The 20553-nt window shown below is 53.4% G+C and overlaps 1 protein-coding gene across 1 annotated transcript in view; it reads left to right on the forward strand.

Annotated features, from left to right (window-relative positions):
• The window catches only part of LOC147086544 (ubiquitin-associated protein 2-like), a 149423-nt gene that overhangs the window by 100976 nt on the left and 27894 nt on the right, over window positions 1–20553 (forward strand). Inside the window, 9 exon segments of the mRNA XM_085978268.1 lie at window positions 5607–5796; window positions 5917–5956; window positions 7554–7728; window positions 8988–9057; window positions 10214–10273; window positions 10275–10407; window positions 14897–14985; window positions 15845–15892; window positions 20461–20542. Of these exon segments, the coding sequence (XP_085834394.1) occupies window positions 5607–5796; window positions 5917–5956; window positions 7554–7728; window positions 8988–9057; window positions 10214–10273; window positions 10275–10407; window positions 14897–14985; window positions 15845–15892; window positions 20461–20542 (887 nt within the window).

Here is a 20553-nt window from a genome sequence, read left to right on the forward strand (position 1 = left end):
ATTGAAGGCCGATTAAATCCCCAGGGCCTGATAATCTACATCCTAGGGTACTCGAGGAAGTGGCCCTAGAAATAGTCGATGCATTGCTGGTCATCTTCCAAAATTCGATAGACTCTGGAACAGTACCCATGGATTGGAGGGTAGCTAATGTTACCCCACTATTCATAAAAGGTGGTAGAGAGAAAACGGGGAATTATAGACCGGTAAACCTGACATCGGTAGTGGGGAAAATGCTAGAGTCCATTATAAAAGATGTTGTTAGATCCGTGTGTTAATGGAGACACGGAATGCAGGAGTTGATTTAACAAGTGTTTACTGAACAAAGTCTGGAGGTGAACTAACAACACAAGACGCTACACAGGCTTATATACCCGAGTGGTCACTACTGGTACTACAGTATACAGGGGCTTCAAAAACATAGTTCCTCTTAAAGGTACATACACTACATATGTAATAGCAGAGCACTTGGAAAACAGTGACAGGATCGGACAAAGTCAACATGGATTTACAAAAGGTAAATCATGCTTGACTACTGGAATTTTTTGAGGATGTAACTGGTAGAATAGATAAGGGAGAACCAGTGGATGTGGTGTATTTAGACTTTCAGAAGGCTTTCGATAAGGTCCCGCATAAGAGATTAGCGTGTGAAGTTAAGGCACATGGCATTGGGGGCAAGGTATTGACTTGGATAGAGAACTGGTTGGCAGATAGAAAGCAACGAGTTGGAATAAACGGGTCTTTTTCCGAGTGGCAGGCAGTGACTAGTGGGGTACCGCAGGGATCGGTCCTAGGACCCCAGCTTTTCACAATACATATAAATGATCTAGACGAGGGAACTAGATGTAATATCTCCAAGTTTGCAGACGACACAAAGCTGGGTGGGCGTGTGTGCTGTGAGGAGGATGCCAAGAAACTCCAGTATGATTTGGACAGGTTGGGTGATTGGGCAGAAGCATGGCAGATGCAGTATAATGTGGATAAATGCAAGGTTATCCACTTCGGTGGCAATTTCAGGAAGGCAGATTATTATCTGAATGGCAATAGATTGGGAGAAGGGGAAGTGCAACGAGACCTGGGTGTCCTTGTGCACCAGTCGCTGAAGGTAAGCATGCAGGTGCAGCAGGTGGTTAAGAAGGCAAATGGTATGTTGGCCTTCGTAGCGAGAGGGTTTGAGTACAGGAACAAGGATGTCTTGCTGCAGTTGTACAGGGCCTTGGTGAGACCACACCTTGAGTATTGTGTGCAGTTTTGGTCGCCTTATCTGAGGAAGGATGTTCTTGCCATGGAGGGAGTGCAGCGAAGATTCACCAGACTGATACCTGGGATGGCAGGAATGACGTATGAGGAGAGATTGGTTCGACTGGGCTTATACTCGCTGGAGTTTAGAAGAATGAGAGGGGATCTCATTGAATCTTATAAAATTCTAACAGGACTAGACAGACTAGCTGCAGGAAGGATGTTCCCGATGGTCGGGGAGTCCAGAACCAGGGGTCACAGTCTAAGGATAAGGGGTAAGCCATTTAGGACAGAGATGAGGAGGAATTTCTTCACCCAGAGAGTGGTGAACCTGTGGAATTCTCTACCACAGAAGGCAGTAGAGGCCAATTCATCAAATATATTCAAGAAGGAGTTGGATATATTTCTTAAGGCTAAAGGGATCAAGGGATATGGGGAGAAGGCAGGGACAGGGTACTGAATTTGGATGATCAGCCATGATCTCATTGAATGGCGGAGCAGGCTCGAGGGGCCGAATGGCCTACTCCTCCTATCTTCTATGTTTTTCTATATAAGATAGTCACCAATAAATGCAATGGGGAATTCAGGAGAAATTTCTTTCGCCAGAGAGTGGTGAGAATGTGGAACTCGCTACCGATGTTCCCCTAATTTTTTTCGGGGGTGGGGGGTGCGCGGTCCCTTTAACGGGCTGCGCGACCGATTCAAAATTTCACACATATGCGCGAAAACTCCCGGTGAGCGGCCTGCGCGGTTTAGCGGGAACGTTGCACACAGCCACAGGGAGTGGTCAAGGCAAATAGCAGAGATACATTTAAGGGGAAGCTAGATAAGCACATGAGGGAGAAAGGAATAGAGGGACATGCTGATGGGGGTGAGAGGAGGCTTGTGTGGAGCAGAAATACCGGCATGGACCAGTGATGCCAAATGGCCTGTTTCTGTGCTGTAAATACTATGTCATCGATGCAGTAGCTGCTTTAATATGGCAAAGATCACGTTCAACTTTTTTTTTTAAAAAGTGATCTTTGCGAGTGCAACACAAGCAACATTATTGGATGATTCTCTTTATTGAGTAGCTTGCAGTCTGCACTGAGCACTTGTATCTGGTCAGAGGTATGTGTCCCCACTCCAGAGACTTGAGCCCCACAATCTAGGCCGACACTCCCAGTGCCAGTACTGAGGGAGCGCCGTATTGTCTGAGGGGGAGTGTTGAGGGAGCGCCGCACTGTCGGAGGGGGAGTACTGAGGGAGCGCCGCACTGTCGGGAGGGGCGGTACTGAGGGAGCGCCACACTGTCGGGAGGGGCAGTACTAAGGGAGCGCCGCACTGTCGGAGGGGCAGTACTGAGGGAGCGCCGCACTGTCGGAGGGGCGGTACTGAGGGAGCGCCGCACTGTCGGAGGGGCAGTACTGAGGGAGCGCCGCACTGTCGGAGGGGCGGTACTGAGGGAGCGCCGCACTGTCGGAGGGGCAGTACTGAGGGAGCGCCGCACTGTCGGAGGGGCGGTACTGAGGGAGCGCCGCACTGTCGGAGGGGCTGTTGGTTTCTACTGAACTGGTCTCAAATGGGATGCGATAATGGGGGTTACAGTTGAGTTCAGCCCACTCCCGCCCCCCCCCCCCCCCAGTATATCTACATACAGCACCAGTGTCTTGCATTTATATAGCGCCCTTAATGTAGTAAAATGTCGCAAGCCCTTCACAGGAACGGTTATCAAACAAAATTTGACACCGAGCCACATAAGGGGATATCAGGACAGGTGACCAAAAGCTTGGCCAAAGAGGGAGGTTTTAAGGAGCGTCTTAAAGGAGGAGAGCGAGGCGGAGAGGTTTAGGGAGGGAATTCCAGAGCTCGGGGGCCCAGGCGGCTGAAGGCACCAATGGTGGAGCGATTTAAAATCGGGAGGGACGCGCAAGAGGCCAGAATTAGAGGAGCGTAGAGATCTCGGAGGGTTGTGGGGCTGGAGTAGATTGCAGAGATAGGGAGGGGGCGAGGCCATGGAGGGGTTTTAAAATCGAGGCGTTGCTTAACCGGGAGCCATTGTAGGTCAGCGAGCACGGGGAGATGGGTGAACGGGACTGGGTGCGAGCTAGGACGTCCACTTTGGACAGGTAACAGAGTGACCTTCCACGACCACCTGGAGAAGGTAGCTGCCAAGAGGAAGACATGGGTCAACCTGGTCCTAGAGACTGGCGAACACAAACTGGGAGCGTCAGCGACGGCCCTTGTGTATTCTCTAGCCAAGTGTGATGGACCAGAGGTAGCCACACTCGACTTGTCGATGTCCAACTGAACGCTGCGATGCAGCGCCTCTCTAACGCTCAAGTCCACCCCAACACCATGGCTGGCCGCACCGTCACACACTGCTTTCCCCGTCTATTCGCCGTAACCCTCCGGGCGAGTCCCAGCGAGTCGTGGAAGCCGAACGTCTCCCCGTCCGCCGGGATCTCGACAACGTCCCTCGCCGGCGCGCCACACAGCCCTTTTGAGCTCACGCGCACAACCTTCGAACGCGCGACGTGAAACCCCGACTGTGCTTGGAAAGCCGGGCGGAGTTCACCAAGAAGCTGCAAGCGCCTTGAGAAAGACCCAGGACGCAGGAGCTCCCTGGCTTCGACCTTCCGCGAAGTTTATGGGCAGATGCGGAGGCGGGATGCGCAGAACGGGGAATTTAAAACGCTCTCGTGTACGACTGCAGTCAACCGGAACAGACCACGGAACCTCTAACGACTCAACGCCCCATTCACACATGCGGAGGAGGCAGCCCAGCGACGCACTCCGCTACCCCCGGTGCCATTATCTGGCTCAACCGCCTAAATGTAAAATTGGGAGTTGTTGCTCAGCATCTCAGTCAACCTCACGAAATAATAACAGGGTGATTTGCCCGCAAGGCTGTAACCCGGCCCCTCAAGCCCGCCCTCTCGGCAGAGGAGGGGGAAGACGACTGGCAATGGCGCCAAATTCTGGTCAGCAAATCGCCACAGAAACCCAATGTCAATTCGAGCCTCGTGGTTTTGAAAATCCAAGACAACGGCAAAACTTGGCCGAGCGCAGAACTGGCCCAGCAGCCATTGGCTCCCCCTGTTAACAGCAGCGCCACCCGCGCACGGTCTCGACTGTCATTCAAGGATGCTTGCACAGAAACCGGCCTCTCCCAGGTGGTCGCAAAAGATCCCGCGGCCGCTATTTCGAAGACAAGCCGTGTGGGGGGAGTTCTCCCCGGTGTCCTGGGGCCAATATTTATCCCTCAACCAACATCACTTGGGGGGGGGGGGGGGGGGGGAAACCCACAATCTTGTCATTTATCATATTGCTGTTTGTGGGAGCTTGCTGTGTGCAAATTGGCTGCTGCATTTCCTACATTACAACAGTGACTACACATCATCGCCTGTAAAGCGCTTTGGGACTTCCAGAGGTTGTGAAAGGCGCTATAGAAATGCATTTTCTTTCTTTTTCCCCCGTTAATTATCCTGATTTAAACGTGATAACTTTCATCCTGTACGTGATGTAAATGTTATGTCCCTGTTCAATAGTGCAGGAAACTCTTTTAAACAGCACCTAAATATCTGGAAACCTATTAACCGGCAAAATTCAGGAGTAGGTTCAGGTAAGTTTTACTGTATATTAGTGGCCGTGTAACCGGGGTTCCTGGATCTGTGGCCGTGTAACCGGGGTTCCTGGATCTGTGGCCGTGTAACCGGGGTTCCTGGATCTGTGGCCGTGTAACCGGGGCTCCTGGATCTGTGGCCGTGTAACCGGGGCTCCTGGATCTGTGGCCGTGTAACCGGGGTTCCTGGATCTGTGGTCGTGTAACCGGGGCTCCTGCACCTGTGGCCATGTAACCGGGATTCCTGGACCGTGGCCGCGTAACTGGGACTCCTGGATCTGTGGCCATGTAACCGGGGTTCCTGGATCTGTGGCCGTGTAACCGGGACTCCTGGATCTGTGGCCATGTAACCGGGGCTCCTGCACCTGTGGCCATGTAACCGGGGCTCCTGGATCTGTGGCTCTCGTACCTTGGTAGATATACCTCTCCGTTATCCAGAATTTTTAATCAACCGGCACCATCCCGGTCCCATAGGTGCCGGATACCAAAGAGTTTCCTGTATTACATACTATTATGTAGAATTTACAGCACAGACACAGGCCATTGGGCCCATCTGCTCCGTGCCGGTGTTTATGCTCCACACCAGCCTCCTCCCACCCCTGTTCATCTCACCCCATCACCATATCCTTCTATTCCTTTCTCCCTCATGTGTTTATCCAGCTTCTGCTTAAAATGCGTCTCCGCTCTTCGCCTCGACCACTCCCCTGTGGGAGCGAGTTCCACATTCTCACCTCTCTCTCTCTCTCTCTCTCTCGTTCTCTTCTAGTGAGTCATCGTCGATGATCTCATCCAATCAAAATCAGGATTCCGGGTACCAGCCCAACACGATCACAACCTCGGCGTTCACAGCCCAGAACAGCGCTCCGGGAACGCAGTACGAGCAGAGCTCTAACCAGCGGGCGGCGTACTCCAACTCCCTGTCCTCTTCCCCTCAGAAAGACCTGACGCAAGCCAAGGTAATGAACTCCCGCCTTCGGGGGGGGGGGGTGGGGGGGCCAGGGGGTTTCTTTTCTTTCGCTTTATTCCCCGCGTTCTATAATGTAGCACTCTTGGCTGACGTGCGATTTCTCTTCCAGAATGGCTTCAGTACGATACAGACATCGCAGTCCATTGAAGGTGGGTCAGACGTCACCCAGGTCATTCATTAAGAGAAGGCGGAGCGGGGGGGGGGGGTGCGACCTGATTGAGTTCTCCTTTTAAAATTTCAAAGGGGTTTCGATAGGGTTGACGCAAGAGATGTTTCTACTGGCGGGGCGAGACCAGAACATAGGGGCGGTAAATGCAAGATAGCCACTAATAAATCCAATCGGGAATTCAGGAGAAACTTCTTTACCCAGAGAGTGGTGAGAATGTGGGACTCGCTACCACAGGGAGTGGTCGAGGCGAATAGTATAGATACATTTAAGGGGAAGCTGGATAAACACACGAGGGAGAAAGGAATAGAAGGCTATGTTGATGGGGTGAGATGAAGAGGGGTGGGAGGAGGCTGGTGTGGAGCAGAAACACTGGCACGGAGCGGATGGGCCGAACAGCCTGTTTCTGTGCTGTTAAATACTGTGATGTGGCGATGCCGGTGTTGGACTGGGGTGGACAAATGTAGGAAGTCACACAATACCAGGTTATAGCCCCAACAGCTTTATTTGAAATCACAAGCTTTCGGAGCGCTGCTCGTTCGTCAGGTGAAGTGGAGAGATGCTTATAGGGTGTGATAAAGGGCAGTTAGAAAGATTACCTGTAATCATCTGGCAGTTTTCTCTGACTATGCTGTGCCTATATGCTTCTCTTCACTTCACCTGACGAAGGAGCAGCGCTCCGAAAGCTTGTGATTTCAAATAAAGCTGTTGGACTATAACCTGGTGTTGTGTGACTTCCTACATAGTGGTTAGCACTGTTGCCTCACAGCGCCAGGGACCCGGGTTCGAATCCGGCCTCGGGTGACTGTCTGTGTGGAGTTTACACATTCTCCCCGTGTTTGCGTGGGTTTCCTCCGGGTGCTCCGGTTTCCTCCCACAGTCCAAAGATGTGCGGGTTAGGTTTATTGGGTATGATAAATTGACCCTTAGTGTTAGGGGGGATTAAATACGTGGGGTTACGGGGATAGGGTGGGATATGTGTTGGTGTAGGGGTTACGGGGATAGGGTGGGATATGTGTTGGTGTAGGGGTTACGGGGATAGGGTGGGATATGTGTTGGTGTAGGGGTTACGGGGATCGGGTGGGATATGTGTCGGTGCAGGCTCGATGGGCCGAAATGGCCTCTATCTGCACTGTGGGATTTCTGTGATTCTGTGATTTGTTAAATACTGTGGAATAGCAGGTGCGGGCTCTGGTCGACACCTCGCAGTATTGGCAGAGCAAGCAGGCTACAATCACGGCCCTGTGCACCGCTTGAAGCTGGTTCTGAGTGGGTTTGGCTCTAAATTTCATAAAACTCGAAGTCGGTGGCAATGAGTCTTTTTTGTTTCTGCTCCTCCCCCCGCCCCTGTTTGTGCACCGACGCCTCCGCTACAGTTCGGCTTCACGGGTGGGCCCCCCTCCTCCATTCCTGAGATTTTTTTCCGCGGTGGCTGTGAACAGGTTGATCGCTTTTTTTTTTAGAAGGAGCGGGGCTGCGTGGGCGGTTGGTGGGTGGGAGCGGGCGTGCAGATCAAACCCGGCTCGGCTAACGTTCGGCGTCTCCTGTTTTTTTTTTTGTGTGTGTGTCTCGTTGTGTAGCTGCAGCTGGTTCTGCAGTGAAGTCCGACTCGCCCGCAGTCCCCAGCATGGCTTCACTCTCGAATGCGGTCCCCGCGCCGTCGCTGCTCGCCTCCAACAGCCAGCATCCCACGGGGCTGGCCGGCCTGAGCCACACCGAGGAGCTCCCAAGCACTACCACCACACAGCAGAGCAGGTGAGCCGCTCGGTTTCTGTCTTCCCCCCCCCCCCCCTCCCCTCAAATCCGTTTACACGCGGGGGAACTCCCGTCTCCGTCCCCCCGGGAGAAGGCCACTTCCTGCTGTTGCCCGTAATTTTTGGGGGGCGCACGGCCCATTCGCAGCGGGCCGCGACATTGCAAGAGACGGTCCTCCGCTGTGCGGGGACCGGCCGAAAGTCGCGCGGCCCATGCTGCTTTTCAAGGGGGCGTTGGCGACTCCCCGTGTTCGAGGCCAGCCTGGCTGCGAATCGCGCCCGGCCCATTTCACATGGCGCGCAGTGCAGGCGATCTCTCGCCTTTCCGTTGCCCCAGAGCATTTCGGTTTCCGTTCTGGTTTAGCACTGTAGGTCGCCTGAGGAAGAGAGCGTTTGAAGGCCAGGGCCTCGAACCCGGCACTAAGCTCATGGTCTACAGAGCAGTAGTAATACCCGCCCTCCTGTATGCCTCCGAGACATGGACCATGTACAGCAGGCACCTCAAAGCACTGGAGAGGTACCACCAACGCTGCCTTTGCAAGATCCTGCAAATCCATTGTTGGTGTTCTCGCTCAGGCCAACGTCCCCAGCATCGAAGCTTTGACCACGCTCGATCAGCTCCGATGGACGGGCCACATCGTCCGCATGCCCGATACGAGACTCCCAAAACAAGCGCTCTACTCTGAGCTCCGACACGGCAAGAGAGCCCCAGGTGGGCAGAGGAAACGCTTCAAGGACACCCTCAAAGCCTCCTTGGAAAAAGTGTAACATCCCCACCACCGACACCCGGGAATCCCTGGCCCCAAGACCGCACCAAGTGGAGGAGAAGCATCCGGGAAGGCGCCGAACACCTCGAGTCTTTTCACCAGGAGCAAGCGCAAGGAGCGCACGTCAACCCAAGCACCCCACACACCCGCCCCTTTAACCACCGTCTGCCCCACCTGTGACAGAGACTGTAGGTCCCACATTGGACTCATCAGTCACCTGAGAACTCATTTTTAATGTGGAAGCAAGTCATCCTCGGTTCCCAGGGACTGCCTAAGAAGAGAAAGTTTCCAGACCCCCACACACACACTTTTCCCCCATCAAGTACTGGGAGTCTGCCTTTGACCTTCTGTGAAGGGGAAGGAATTGCAGTTGCGCGCCCGAACTGGTGTAACATTAAAATCCCTCCTGGTAGGAACAAGTAGCTGGACCTGACGCAGTGCACTACATCAGTGTGGTTTTAACGTAGAATCTTTCTCCCGTTTGCCTTTTCAGTACTCCGTCGACCCAACAGAGCAGCAGCCTGTCTTCTTCCTCGGCCCGCACTTCGACATCAACCCACTTGGTAAGTTTTTTTTTTAATTCTCTCTGTAGTCTTCTCTTGCTCAAAGGAGTGTGTCTGCAAACAGCCCTCGGCCTCCATGCACTGCACCACCTGGCTTAGGAGGAGGTGCATTACCCAGATTGACAACTTCGTTTTCGGCCCCCCCCCCCCCCCCCCCCCCCCCCCCCCCCCAAACACTCCGGGCAATATGAGCACAAGCTGCTCTATCGACTTGCATTTCACTTGGTAAATCGTCCCATGGGAACGTTCCTGCTCCTGATCCTTTTTAAAAATTCATTCTCTGGATACGTGGTCTAATCGCCCTCGAGTAGGTGGCGGTGAGCCGCCCGCCTTGAACCGCTGCAGTCCCGTGTGGTGAAGGTGCTCCCACACAGTGCTGTTACGGAGGGGGTTCCAGGATTTTGACCCAGCGACGATGAAGGATCGACGATATATTCCAAGTCGGGGATGGTGTGTGTGGCTTGGAGGGGCACTTGGAGGTGGTGGTGTTCCCGTGCGCCTGCTGCCCGTGTCCTAGGCGAAGAGGCCGCGGGTTTGGGAGGTGCTGCCGAAGAAGCCTTGGCGAGTTGCTGCAGTGCATCATGTAGATGGTGCACACTGCAGCCACGGGTGCGCCGGTGGTGGAGGGAGCGAATGTTTAAGGTGGTGGATTAGGGAGGGAATTCCGGGATTTTTGACCCGGCGACGGTGAAGGAACGGCTGACCTATGTCCAAGTGAGGATGATGTGTGTGTGTGACTTGGAGGGAATGTGGAGGTGATGGTGTTCCCATGTGCCTGCCGCTCTCGGTGGCAGGGGTTAGGGAGGTGCTGCCGAATTCGGGACAGGCGACCCCTGTTGTATCAGTGTGCCGGGGTTAGGGGGTCGGGGGTCAGCTGCGTTGCCCGCGACCCTGACTTGCAATTAAATAATGGCCACTGGGCAAGCGTCAGTGTTCCCGTTGAGCCTCCGCGGGCGGTGTGGAGCTCCCGCGTAGGCGCTCGCCGACTTCTCAATTGGAATAACGCCCGCGTTCGAAAACCGTGTCCGTATATAGTCATCGGGTCGTAAATGTACTCCTGTTTTACATCTCGATATGCTGTCTTGCAATTTTACCAGGTGTAACAGTATCCTAACTTTTCACTTTTTAAAACATTTCCCCCGTCCCGCCTTCGAAGCACACAAGTGTGGAAAGCGAAGCGAGCCTCCACTCGTCCCCCAGCACTTTCGCCACGGCAAGCGAGCACGGTGTCGGTGGCTCCATCACCCAGCGTCTCCGGCAACACCCTGGGAGGCGTCAGCAGCCTGGGCCTGAGTCTGGTCAGTAACTCCACTGTGACGGCGTCTCGCAGCTCTGTCGCAACGACTTCAGGTAACGGAACAAGGCAAGCAAAGTACGCCAGGGGCAAAAACCCCACCTGCAGAAATCAAGCCCCCAAGGGCGTCTTACTGTCTCTTTTACATTTCCCTCCGGTTCCCACAAACCAGATGTTTCCCCCCCCCACGCCGCCCTGTATTGCCCGGAGCGTAATTCTCAGTCGTCACCAAGCCATTGGTGTCAGCCCTGGCTCGTCCCTAAGTCAGGAGGTTGTGGGTTCAAGTCCCACTCCAGAGACTTTGAGCACAAAATCTAAACTGATTTCCGGCGCAGTACTGAGGGAGCGCCGCACTGTCGGAGGGGCGGTACTGAGGGAGCGCCGCACTGTCGGAGGGGCGGTACTGAGGGAGCGCCGCACTGTCGGAGGGGCGGTACTGAGGGAGCGGCGCACTGTCGGAGGGGCGGTACTGAGGGAGCGCCGCACTGTCGGAGGGGCGGTACTGAGGGAGCGCCGCACTGTCGGAGGGGCGGTACTGAGGGAGCGCCGCACTGTCGGAGGGGCGGTACTGAGGGAGCGCCGCACTGTCGGGGGGCGGTACTGAGGGAGCGCCGCACTGTCGGGGAGCAGTACTGAGGGAGCGCCGCACTGTCGGGGGGCGGGTACTGAGGGAGCGCCGCACTGTCGGGGAGCAGTACTGAGGGAGCGCCGCACTGTCGGGGGGCGGTACTGAGGGAGCGCCGCACTGTCGGGGGGCGGTACTGAGGGAGCGCCGCACTGTCGGGGGGGCGGTACTGAGGGAGCGCTGCACTGTCGGAGGGGCAGTACTGAGGGAGCGCCGCACTGTCGGTGGGGCGGTACTGAGGGAGCGCCGCACTGTCGGAGGAGCAGGGCTGAGGGAGCGCCGCACTGTCGGAGGGGCGGTACTGAGGGAGCGCCGCACTGTCAGAGGGGCGGTACTGAGGGAGCGCCGCACTGTCGGAGGAGCAGTACTGAGGGAGCGCCGCACTGTCGGAGGGGCGGTACTGAGGGAGCGCCGCACTGTCGGAGGGGCGGGTCGGAGGGGCGGTACTGAGGGAGCGCCGCACTGTAGCAGGGGCGGTACTGAGGGAGTGCCGCACTGTCGGAGGGGCAGTACTGAGGGAACGCCGCACTGTCGCAGGAGCGGTACTGAGGGAGCGCCGCACTGTCTGAGGTGCCGTCTTTCGGATGAGACGTTAAACCGAGGCCCCGTCTGCCCTCTGGTGGATGTAAAAGATCCCACGACCACTATTGGAAGAAGAGCAGGGGGAGTTCTCCCCGGTGTCCTGGGGTCAATATTTATCCCTCAACCAACATCACTAAAAACAGATGATCTGGTCATTATCACATTGCTGTTTGTGGGAGCTTGCTGTGCGCAAATTGGCTGCCGCGTTTCCTACATTACAACAGTGACCACACTTCGTAAAAGTACTTCATTGGCTGTAAAGCGCTTTGGGACGTCCTGAGTGCCTGAAAGGTGGTAAATAAATACAAGTCCTTTCTTTCTTTCTATTGTAATGCAACTCCTAAAAGGACAATATCCAACATGGGTTGACGAGTCGCATTAACCTTGGAGCAGTTTTGCTGTGTATATACAGGAAACTTTTTTTTATCCGGGACCGACGTGGTGCCGGTTCATCAAAGATTCCGGATAACCGAACGCTATAGTAAAAGATACGGAGAGCTGAGAGCTCCGTATAAAGCAACAAACCCTGTTGCTTAGCAACAGGTTCAGAACAATGGCCACAAGTTCCAAGCATCTCTGTAGCTTAGCAACAGCTGCAGCCACACCCTTGCACAGCAACAGATCGAGGAAGGCAAGTACAATATGAAGTAAAACTTACCTGAACCTACTCCTGAATTTTGCCGGTTAACCGAGATTTCTGGTTATTTAGGTGCCGGTAAATCGAAAGTTTCCTGTACGTGCGCGTTTTCATATAGGAAAGCAGGTCCCCTCAGCACGTCGAGAGAGAGATTCATGTGTCAGGTCAGAACGTGGGATGTGCTTCCTTTGAGCGAAGGGTCTTCACTATAACGTTAACCCGGTCTTCCCTCCTTTCAGAGGCTGATGGGTCTCCTGTGCCTTTTAATGTTTGTCTTTAAACCTCACCTTAACCAGCTTCTGCAGTTTATGCCTGTGCACAGGACATTGGTTAGTGGGTGAATTTCATTTCTTTGAACAAAAACACGAGAGGTAGATGATGTAACAAAACTACTTGGCACTTGGTCTAAGCGTGAAACAAAGCTTTAATCAACTGTTTTACAACACGGCGGTCTAGTTGTGTCCTTCACTAGTTCCTGTTAAAGAACGTCCTGCGCCAGCTGGGCCCGTGCCCGAGTATTTATACTCTCCCTGGACAGCGCCACCCGCAGGCCGCTCAGTATTATTTCATAAGCCTTTCTTTCATGAATGACTGATTGATTGATGTCAGTAGAATTTGCTTATTTTTGTCCATAATGAACAGTTGCCTACCGGAGTCGCAGGTTGGTGCGGTTTTGGCAATGCATCGGTAGGTGGCTGCCGGTCACGGGATTAGGTCGACATTCTCTTCTCTTTGAGCACTCGCTGTCGGCGAGTCGTTTTCACGGAAATAACCCCGTCTTTTCCATATGAAAGCGCACGAATGTGCACAACCAAACTGTTGGAAGGTTAATACCCCGTTGATGTGTTTTTGTTTTAGGAGTTGCATTACACTAGAAATAAGGAAGCAAACGGTATGTTGGCCTTTATTACAGAACGGTTGGCGTACAACTGTAAAGACGTCTTGCTGCAATTATATCGAGCTTTGGTGAGACCACACCTGGAGTACTGTGTACTGTTTTGGCCTCTGTACCTGAGGAAGGAGATACAGGAAACTTTCGATTTACCGGCACCTAAACAACCGGAAATCTCGGTTAACCGGCAAAATTCAGGAGTAGGTTCATAATTCATATTACTTGCCTTCCGCGATCTGTTGCTGTGCAAGGGTGTGGCTGCAGCTGTTGCTAAGCTACAGAGACGCTTGGAACTTGTGGCCATTGTTCAGAACCTGTTGCTAAGCAACAGGGTTTGTTGCTTTATACGGAGCTCTCGGCTCCGTATCTTTTACTGTAGCTTTCGGTTATCCGGAATTTTTGATGAAGCGGCACCACGTCGGTCCCGGATTTAAAAAAAAGTTTCCTGTACTTGCCTTGGAGGGAGTGCAACGAAGGGTCACCAGACTGATCCCTGGGATAAGGGTTGGGGGGGGTGGTGGCGAGGGGAATGTCCTATGAGGAGAGATTGAGTAGATTGGGCATATATTCCCTCAAGTTTAGAAGAATGAGAGGTGATCTCATTGAAAACGTATCAAATTCTTAAGGGGATTGACTGGGTAGATGCAGGGAGGATGTTTCCCCCTGGCTAGGGAGTCTAGAACCAGGGGTCACAGTCTCAGGATAAGGGGTCGGCCATTTAGGACTGAGATGAGGAGGAATTTCTTCACTCAGAGGGTGGTGAATCTTTGGTATTCTCTACCCCAGAGGGCTGTGGAGGCTCAGTCGTTGAGTATATTCAAGGCTGAGATCGAGAGATTATTGGGTACTAAGGAAATCAAAGGATATGGAGATCAGTCGGGAAAGTGGAGTTGTGGTAGAATCATGGAATGGTTACAGCACGAAGGCAGCCATTTGGCCAGTCGAGCCCGTGCCAGCTCTCTGCAACAGCACTTCAGCTAGTCGCATTCCCCCGCTCTTTCCCCGTAGCCCTGCATGGTTAACAGGATCCTGAGTGCTGTCCCTCGCCAGTGATACGGGCAGGGTTAACAGGATCCTGAGTGCTATCCATCACCACCGATACGGGCAGGGTTAACAGGATCAGTGTTTACTCTGTATCTAACCTGTGCTGTACCTGCCCTGGGAGTGTTTGATGGGACAGTGTAGAGGGAGCTTTACTCTGTATCTAACCCGTGCTGTACCTGCCCTGGGAGTGTTTGATGGGACAGTGTAGAGGGAGCTTTACTCTGTATCTAACCCTGTGCTGTACCTGCCCTGGGAGTGTTTGATGGGACAGAGTAGAGGGAGCTTTACTCTGTATCTAACCCGTGCTGTACCTGCCCTGGGAGTGTTTGATGGGGATAGTGTAGAGGGAGCTTTACTCTGTATCTAACCCGTGCTGTACCTGCCCTGGGAGTGTTTGATGGGACAGAGTAGAGGGAGCTTTACTCTGTATCTAACCCGTGCTGTACCTGCCCTGGGAGTGTTTGATGGGGATAGTGTAGAGGGAGCTTTACTCTGTATCTAACCCGTGCTGTACCTGCCCTGGGAGTGTTTGATGGGACAGAGTAGAGGGAGCTTTACTCTGTATCTAACCCGTGCTGTACCTGCCCTGGGAGTGTTTGATGGGGATAGTGTAGAGGGAGCTTTACTCTGTATCTAACCCGTGCTGTACCTGCCCTGGGAGTGTTTGATGGGACAGAGTAGAGGGAGCGGGGTTTGCTCCCTGGTACTAAAATCCTGTCCTGTGACGAGCAGCGTGTATTAACACTTGTTTCTGATGTTTCTCAGGGAAGGCTCCTCCAAATCTTCCTCCAGGGGTTCCACCATTGCTGCCTAACCCGTACATCATGGCACCCGGCCTTCTGCCAGCATACCAGGTGAGGAACATGGCAAGAGCGAAATTTCTCTCTCTCCTATTTTTGGGTTTAACAAGTGGCCCCTGTGTAAACAGCAAGAAACACGTGGCTGCGTATTTCCCTCATTAAGTGGGTGGGCGCCTTTTAACCCTCCGGGCTCTGCCTGAGCCAGGTTTCACCTGCACCCCTCCCAGATCTCTCCGATCATTGCAACGAAGGCAGAAAGTCTAGGCCACGGTACTTCATTGTGTCGTTTTCCAATGCCCACGGGTAAATGGACAAGCTGGCACGAGGGCAAGTTTAGGACCAACGCCAGGAATTATTTGGTTGGGGTCATTGGGCATGGTTTAAGATACGGATGAATGTCGGAGGAGGCCATTCAGCCCCTCGAGCCTGTTCTGCCGTTCGATTTAGATCCCGGCTGATCCGCACCTCAATTCTATTTACCCGCCTTTGCCCCCTTTCCCGCTACCCCGCACCTGACAGAAATCTATCGATCGCAGCCTTGTTCCCCCCCACCCCCACCATCCACAGCCTTTTTGAGGGGAGGAGGGAGGGGAAGTGTTCCAGATTTCCACTACCCTTTGTGTGGCAAGGTGCTGTAATCGGCGAGGGTGGAGGAGGGGGGGTGGGTGCGGCATGGCACCGGGGAGTAGATCAAACGTGCTGCCCTCATTCCAAACCTGCCTCGGGAAGCCCACCGCTCTCCCACTGGGACCTTTTTTTTGAGACGATGGCTACTTAAATCCAAGCTTGTTGCGGATCGGGAAGGATCTCTTGGACTGCTAACTGACCTGCCACTCACGAGGTTCAGTTCGCCTTGTAAAACTGGGCTGTGCGTGGGCAAATACTGTTAACTTTTTCTTTGTCCCAGCCTCAGGTGTACGGCTATGACGATTTGCAAATGCTTCAGACCAGGTTTCCTTTGGTAAGTGTGCGTGCGTGTGTCTTGCTTTGTGTTCTTTGCCGGTTTCCTCTCGTAAAGAGATTAATTTTACGCGTATTGGAAAGGTCTAGGGGGGGCGAGGGACTTCGGTTGTGTCGAGAGACTGGAGAAGCTGGGGTTGTTCTCCTTCGAGCAGGGAAGGTTAAGGGGAGATTTAATAGAGGCGTTCAAAAGCACGAGGTGTTTTGTTGGAGTAAATAAGGAGAAACTGTTTGCCGTGGCAGGAGGGTCGGTAACCAGGGGACACAGATTGAAGATAATCGGCAAAAGAACTAGAGGGAGAGATGAGAATTGTTTTACGCAGTGAGTTATGATCTGGAATGCGCTGCCTGAAAAGGCGTTGGAAACCGATTCAATAGTAACTTTCAAAAGGGGGATTGGATAAATATTTGAAGAGAAACTTTTGTAGGGCTGTGGGGAGCGAGCGGGGGGGGGGGGGGGGGGACTAATTGGATCGCTCTATCAAAGGGCCGGCACAGGCACGATGGGCCGAATGGCCTCCTCCTGTGCTGTATGTCTCATGATTTACTGCCCATCCTTGCGTGCTGAGGTGGTGGTGAGGAGCTGCCCTCTCTCTCACCGAGCATTTGGTTACTTGCAAGACCGCTTCAGAGGGTGTGAAGAGGCAACCGTGTAGTGTAGGACGAAGAGTAACACGTGTGGAGCGGGCCAGGTTCCCATCCCGCGGAAGGAAATCATTCCAGTCGGGATTTTGGCAACTCGCAACGTCCCAGATTTGTTGGAATTCCGAGGTGGGATGCAAAAACCCGACCCGTGGATTGCTCGCAGCGTTCTCTCCCAGCCACGCGCACCGATCTGCAAGGCCGCTCGCAGCCGTTTCCTTTTCGAAATACTGCACGCGCGCGGTTATTTAAAGGGGCCACGTATTGAAATAAAACCGGCCGCGCGCAACGCAGACGGTTCCGAGGGAACGTTGATTGCCGTTCCGCGGCCGTCTGTGCTGGGGAACGGGCGCAAGGACTTGAGCGGCTTGCGGGTGAGCTTAAATGCCAGTAAGTTATTCCCGCATTGTTGGGTGGGATTTAGCATCTCAGCCGGGCTTAGCCCAGTCTCTCCACATCGCGTATTGTGGCCACTCGACAGCGATCAGGAGATTTCCTATTGGCACTGGAATTTTTAGAGCATCCTTAATGGTTTGTACTCTCAATTCTCTGCAGACGGTGAACAGGGAATCTCTTTAGCACCCCCCCCCCCCCCCCCCCACTTCGTGATCACACACGCGAGTATTCGTCACTGGTGGTCAAACTGTAGGTTTATCGTCCGCTTGGCTCAGTCAGTCTTGCCTCTTGGCCCGGAGGTTGCGGGTTTCGGTCCCGCTCCAGGACTTGAGCGCCGATCACCCAGTGCAGTGGTGAGGGAGTTGCTGCATTATCAAGAGGTGCTGTCATCGAATCATAGACATTTACGGCACAGAAGGAGACCATTCGGCCCATCGTGTCCGCGCCGGCCGAGAAAGAGCCATCCAGCCACTTTCCAGCTCCTGGTCCGTCGCCCTGTAGCTTACGGCACTTCGAGTGTACATCCAAGTACTTTTTAAATGCGGTGAGGGTTTCTGCCTCGACCATCCTTCCAGGCAGTGAGTTCCAGACCCCCACCACCCTCTGGGTGAAAACGACTCTCGACCCCCCTCTAATCCTTTTGCCAATTACTTCAAATCTCTGCCCCCCTGATTATTGACCTCTCCGCTAAGGGAAATGGGTCCTTCCTATCCACACCTCAATTAACTCTTCCCCTCAGCCTCCTCTGTTCCAAAGATTTGTCCTTCGGATGAGGCATTGAACCGAGGTCCCCTCTGTCTATTCTAGCGGGTCAGGTGGCACGAGTTGAAGGGCAGCGAGTGACATGAATCTTGTCAATTCATGTGGAAATGACTTATGAAATAATACTGGGCGGCCTGCGGGTGGCGCTGTCCAGAGAGAGTATAAATACTCGGGCATGGGCCCAGCTTGCTCAGGACATTCTTTAACAGGAACTAGTTGATGTGCCTTCAATAACCACAAAACTAGAAGTTATAGACTTTAACAAGTTGGCTTTTAATCACTAAGATCAGAGCTAACATCTCAACACACCGACTGGCTCGCAGGAATGAGTCATACAGATCCTGGGATCTTTATGTAAGAGAAGTCAGGGGCGGAGCCAAGAGCCAAGACCTGGAACCTTCCAGGTTAGTCAGGAAAGAGGAAGTGAAACTATACACCGTGTGGGGGAGGGTAATATACATGAGTGCAAAACGAATACAGATTTCATTACACTAGTGAAGGACACAACTAGACCTCCATGTTGTAAAACAGTTGATTAAAGCCTTGTTTAACGCTTAGACCAAGTGCCTAGTAGTTTTCTTACGTCAGCGAGTTCTCCTGGTCAACATTCCTCCCTCAACTAACCGCCACCATAAGCCCTTTTAACTGTTTGTTCAGCTTGTTGGGCTCCTGCTGTGCACGAGATGGATCAGTCTGCCGTGTCTACATGAATTAAGACGGTGGCTGCACAAAGTGTTTCATTCTATGTGAAGCTGACTCTGGCGCGCTTCTGCATTCTATAAATGCAGGTTCTGCGCCGCTCCGTTGACCTAAAGAATGAAAGTTGCGTGTGACTTAAAACTTATCTTAAGCCAGCTGTTTCATAAGGACATTGTAAGGACGTGTGACGTGAATCTGGTCAGTCATGTGGAAATGGCTTATCAAATAATACTGGGCGGCCTGCCGGTGGCGCTGTCCAGGGAGAGTATAAACACTCGGGCACGGGCCCAGCTTGCGCAGGGCATTCTTTAACAGGAACTAGTGAAGGACACAACTAGACCTCCATGTTGTGAAACCGATGATTAAAGCTTTGTTTAACGCTTAGACCAAGTGCCTAGTAGTTTTCTTACGTCACGTGTGACTTGAAGCTGCCGTGAAGAAACGTTCCTGCGATGCAGCGGTCCCCTCCACAATGGGTAAATCACCTGGAAACTGCGACATAAGGATGAACTCTGTTTGTAAAAAAAAAACTGCTCCAAAAGGCAGGCAGGCTCTCTGACCGCAGCCCTTAATATTACAGGGTGGTGCAGTATTCGTCCTACTCCCCCCGCCCCCCGGGTGCAGTTACGTCGTACTCTCTCCCGGGCCCCCTCCCGCTCGGTCCGCCCCCCTCCCTGACGTGAAGCACCTTGGGACCCTTTTGTGCCGTTGAGTGTTTTACAAGTTCCAGGTTGTTTCGGTGCCGTGTCGGTCCACAGCTGATTTTGGGGGCGTGCAGACTCCAGGAGGGCTGTTCGGCCGAAGCCAGGGGCTCTCCTGTGGACGGTGAAAGGGGACATTTTGCCTCTGGGGCTACTTTTTATTTTTTCAGCCTGTGAAAGAGCCACATAGGAGCCAGGAGAAGGCCATTCGGCCCCTCGAGCCTGTTCCGCCATTCAATGAGATCATGGCTGGTCTGTGACCTAACTCCATCTACCCGCCTTTGGCCCATATCCCTCAATACCTTTGGTTAGCAAAGATCTATCAATCTCAGATTTAAAATTAACAATTGACCCAGCACCAATTGCCGTTTGCGGAAGAGAGTTCCAAACTTCTCCCACCCTTTGTGTGTAGAAGTGTTTCCTAACTTCACCCCTGAAAGGTCTGGCTCTAATTTTTAGACTCTGCCCCCTAGTCCTAGACTCCCCAACCAGCAGAAATAGTTTCTCTCTCTCTACCCTATCTGTTCCCCTTAATATCTTGAAAACTTCGATCAGATCACCCCTTAACCGTCTAAATTCCAGGGACTGCAATCCTAGTTTGTGTAATCTCTCCTCGTAACTTAACCCTTGGAGTCCGGCTATCATTCTGGTAAACCTGCGCTGCCCTCCCTCCAGGGCCAATCTATCCTTCCTAAGGTGTGGGGCCCAGAACTGCTCCCAGTGCTCCAGGTGTGGTCTAACCAGGGCTTTGTACAGCTGCAGCATAACTTCTACCCCCTTGGATTCTCGGTACCAAGAGTCGACTGTGCGCCTTCCGCACAAACTGGAGATGGCAAGGGACGGAAGGAAATGCCTTTTCAAAGTGCGCACTTTTTATTCTTGGTTCCCATGGCGGCTGGGAATTTGCAGTTGTGCGCTGGATGAAGCTCGGCGGGTGGGGGGGGCGGGTGTGTGACGGGGGTACAGAGTGACCGGGGTAGCTTGCTGATGCTTGTCGCAAGGAAAGCGCCACAACCTCACCGGGGGGGTGGGGGGGTGGTGGCTGGCGGGAGTAAGGGCAAGCAGAGTGCACAGCCGGAGGGCTGCCATTCCGCAGTGCCGAGTTCAAAGCACGACGGACTGTGTCTCGGACCCCCGCTCTCCGTGACGAGTGTCGGCTCGGCCTCTCTGCGCAGAAGCCGTTTTCTTTACCCCGTGTTGTGCTCCCTGCCAGGCCACGCAGCTTGTCCACCCACTGGTTTACACCGGGGGTGGGGTGGGGGAGCTGTAGGTTTTACTTCAGAATATGCAGGTCTTTGCGTGGCGCAGTGAGTCCTGTGTGTCGCAAACTCCCAGCCAAGTGTTTAACTCTGCGCCATCTCTCCTTCAGGACTATTACGGAATTCCATTCGCCACTCCCACGACCCCGATCACTGGAAGGGAAGCAAGTTTACCAAACAATCCATACTCTGGTAAGAGATGT

The sequence above is a fragment of the Somniosus microcephalus genome, unplaced genomic scaffold (genome assembly GCF_052327205.1).
Source record: "Somniosus microcephalus isolate GS21.2 unplaced genomic scaffold, FLI_Smic_1.0 unresolved_chr7, whole genome shotgun sequence".
NCBI lineage: Eukaryota > Metazoa > Chordata > Chondrichthyes > Squaliformes > Somniosidae > Somniosus > Somniosus microcephalus.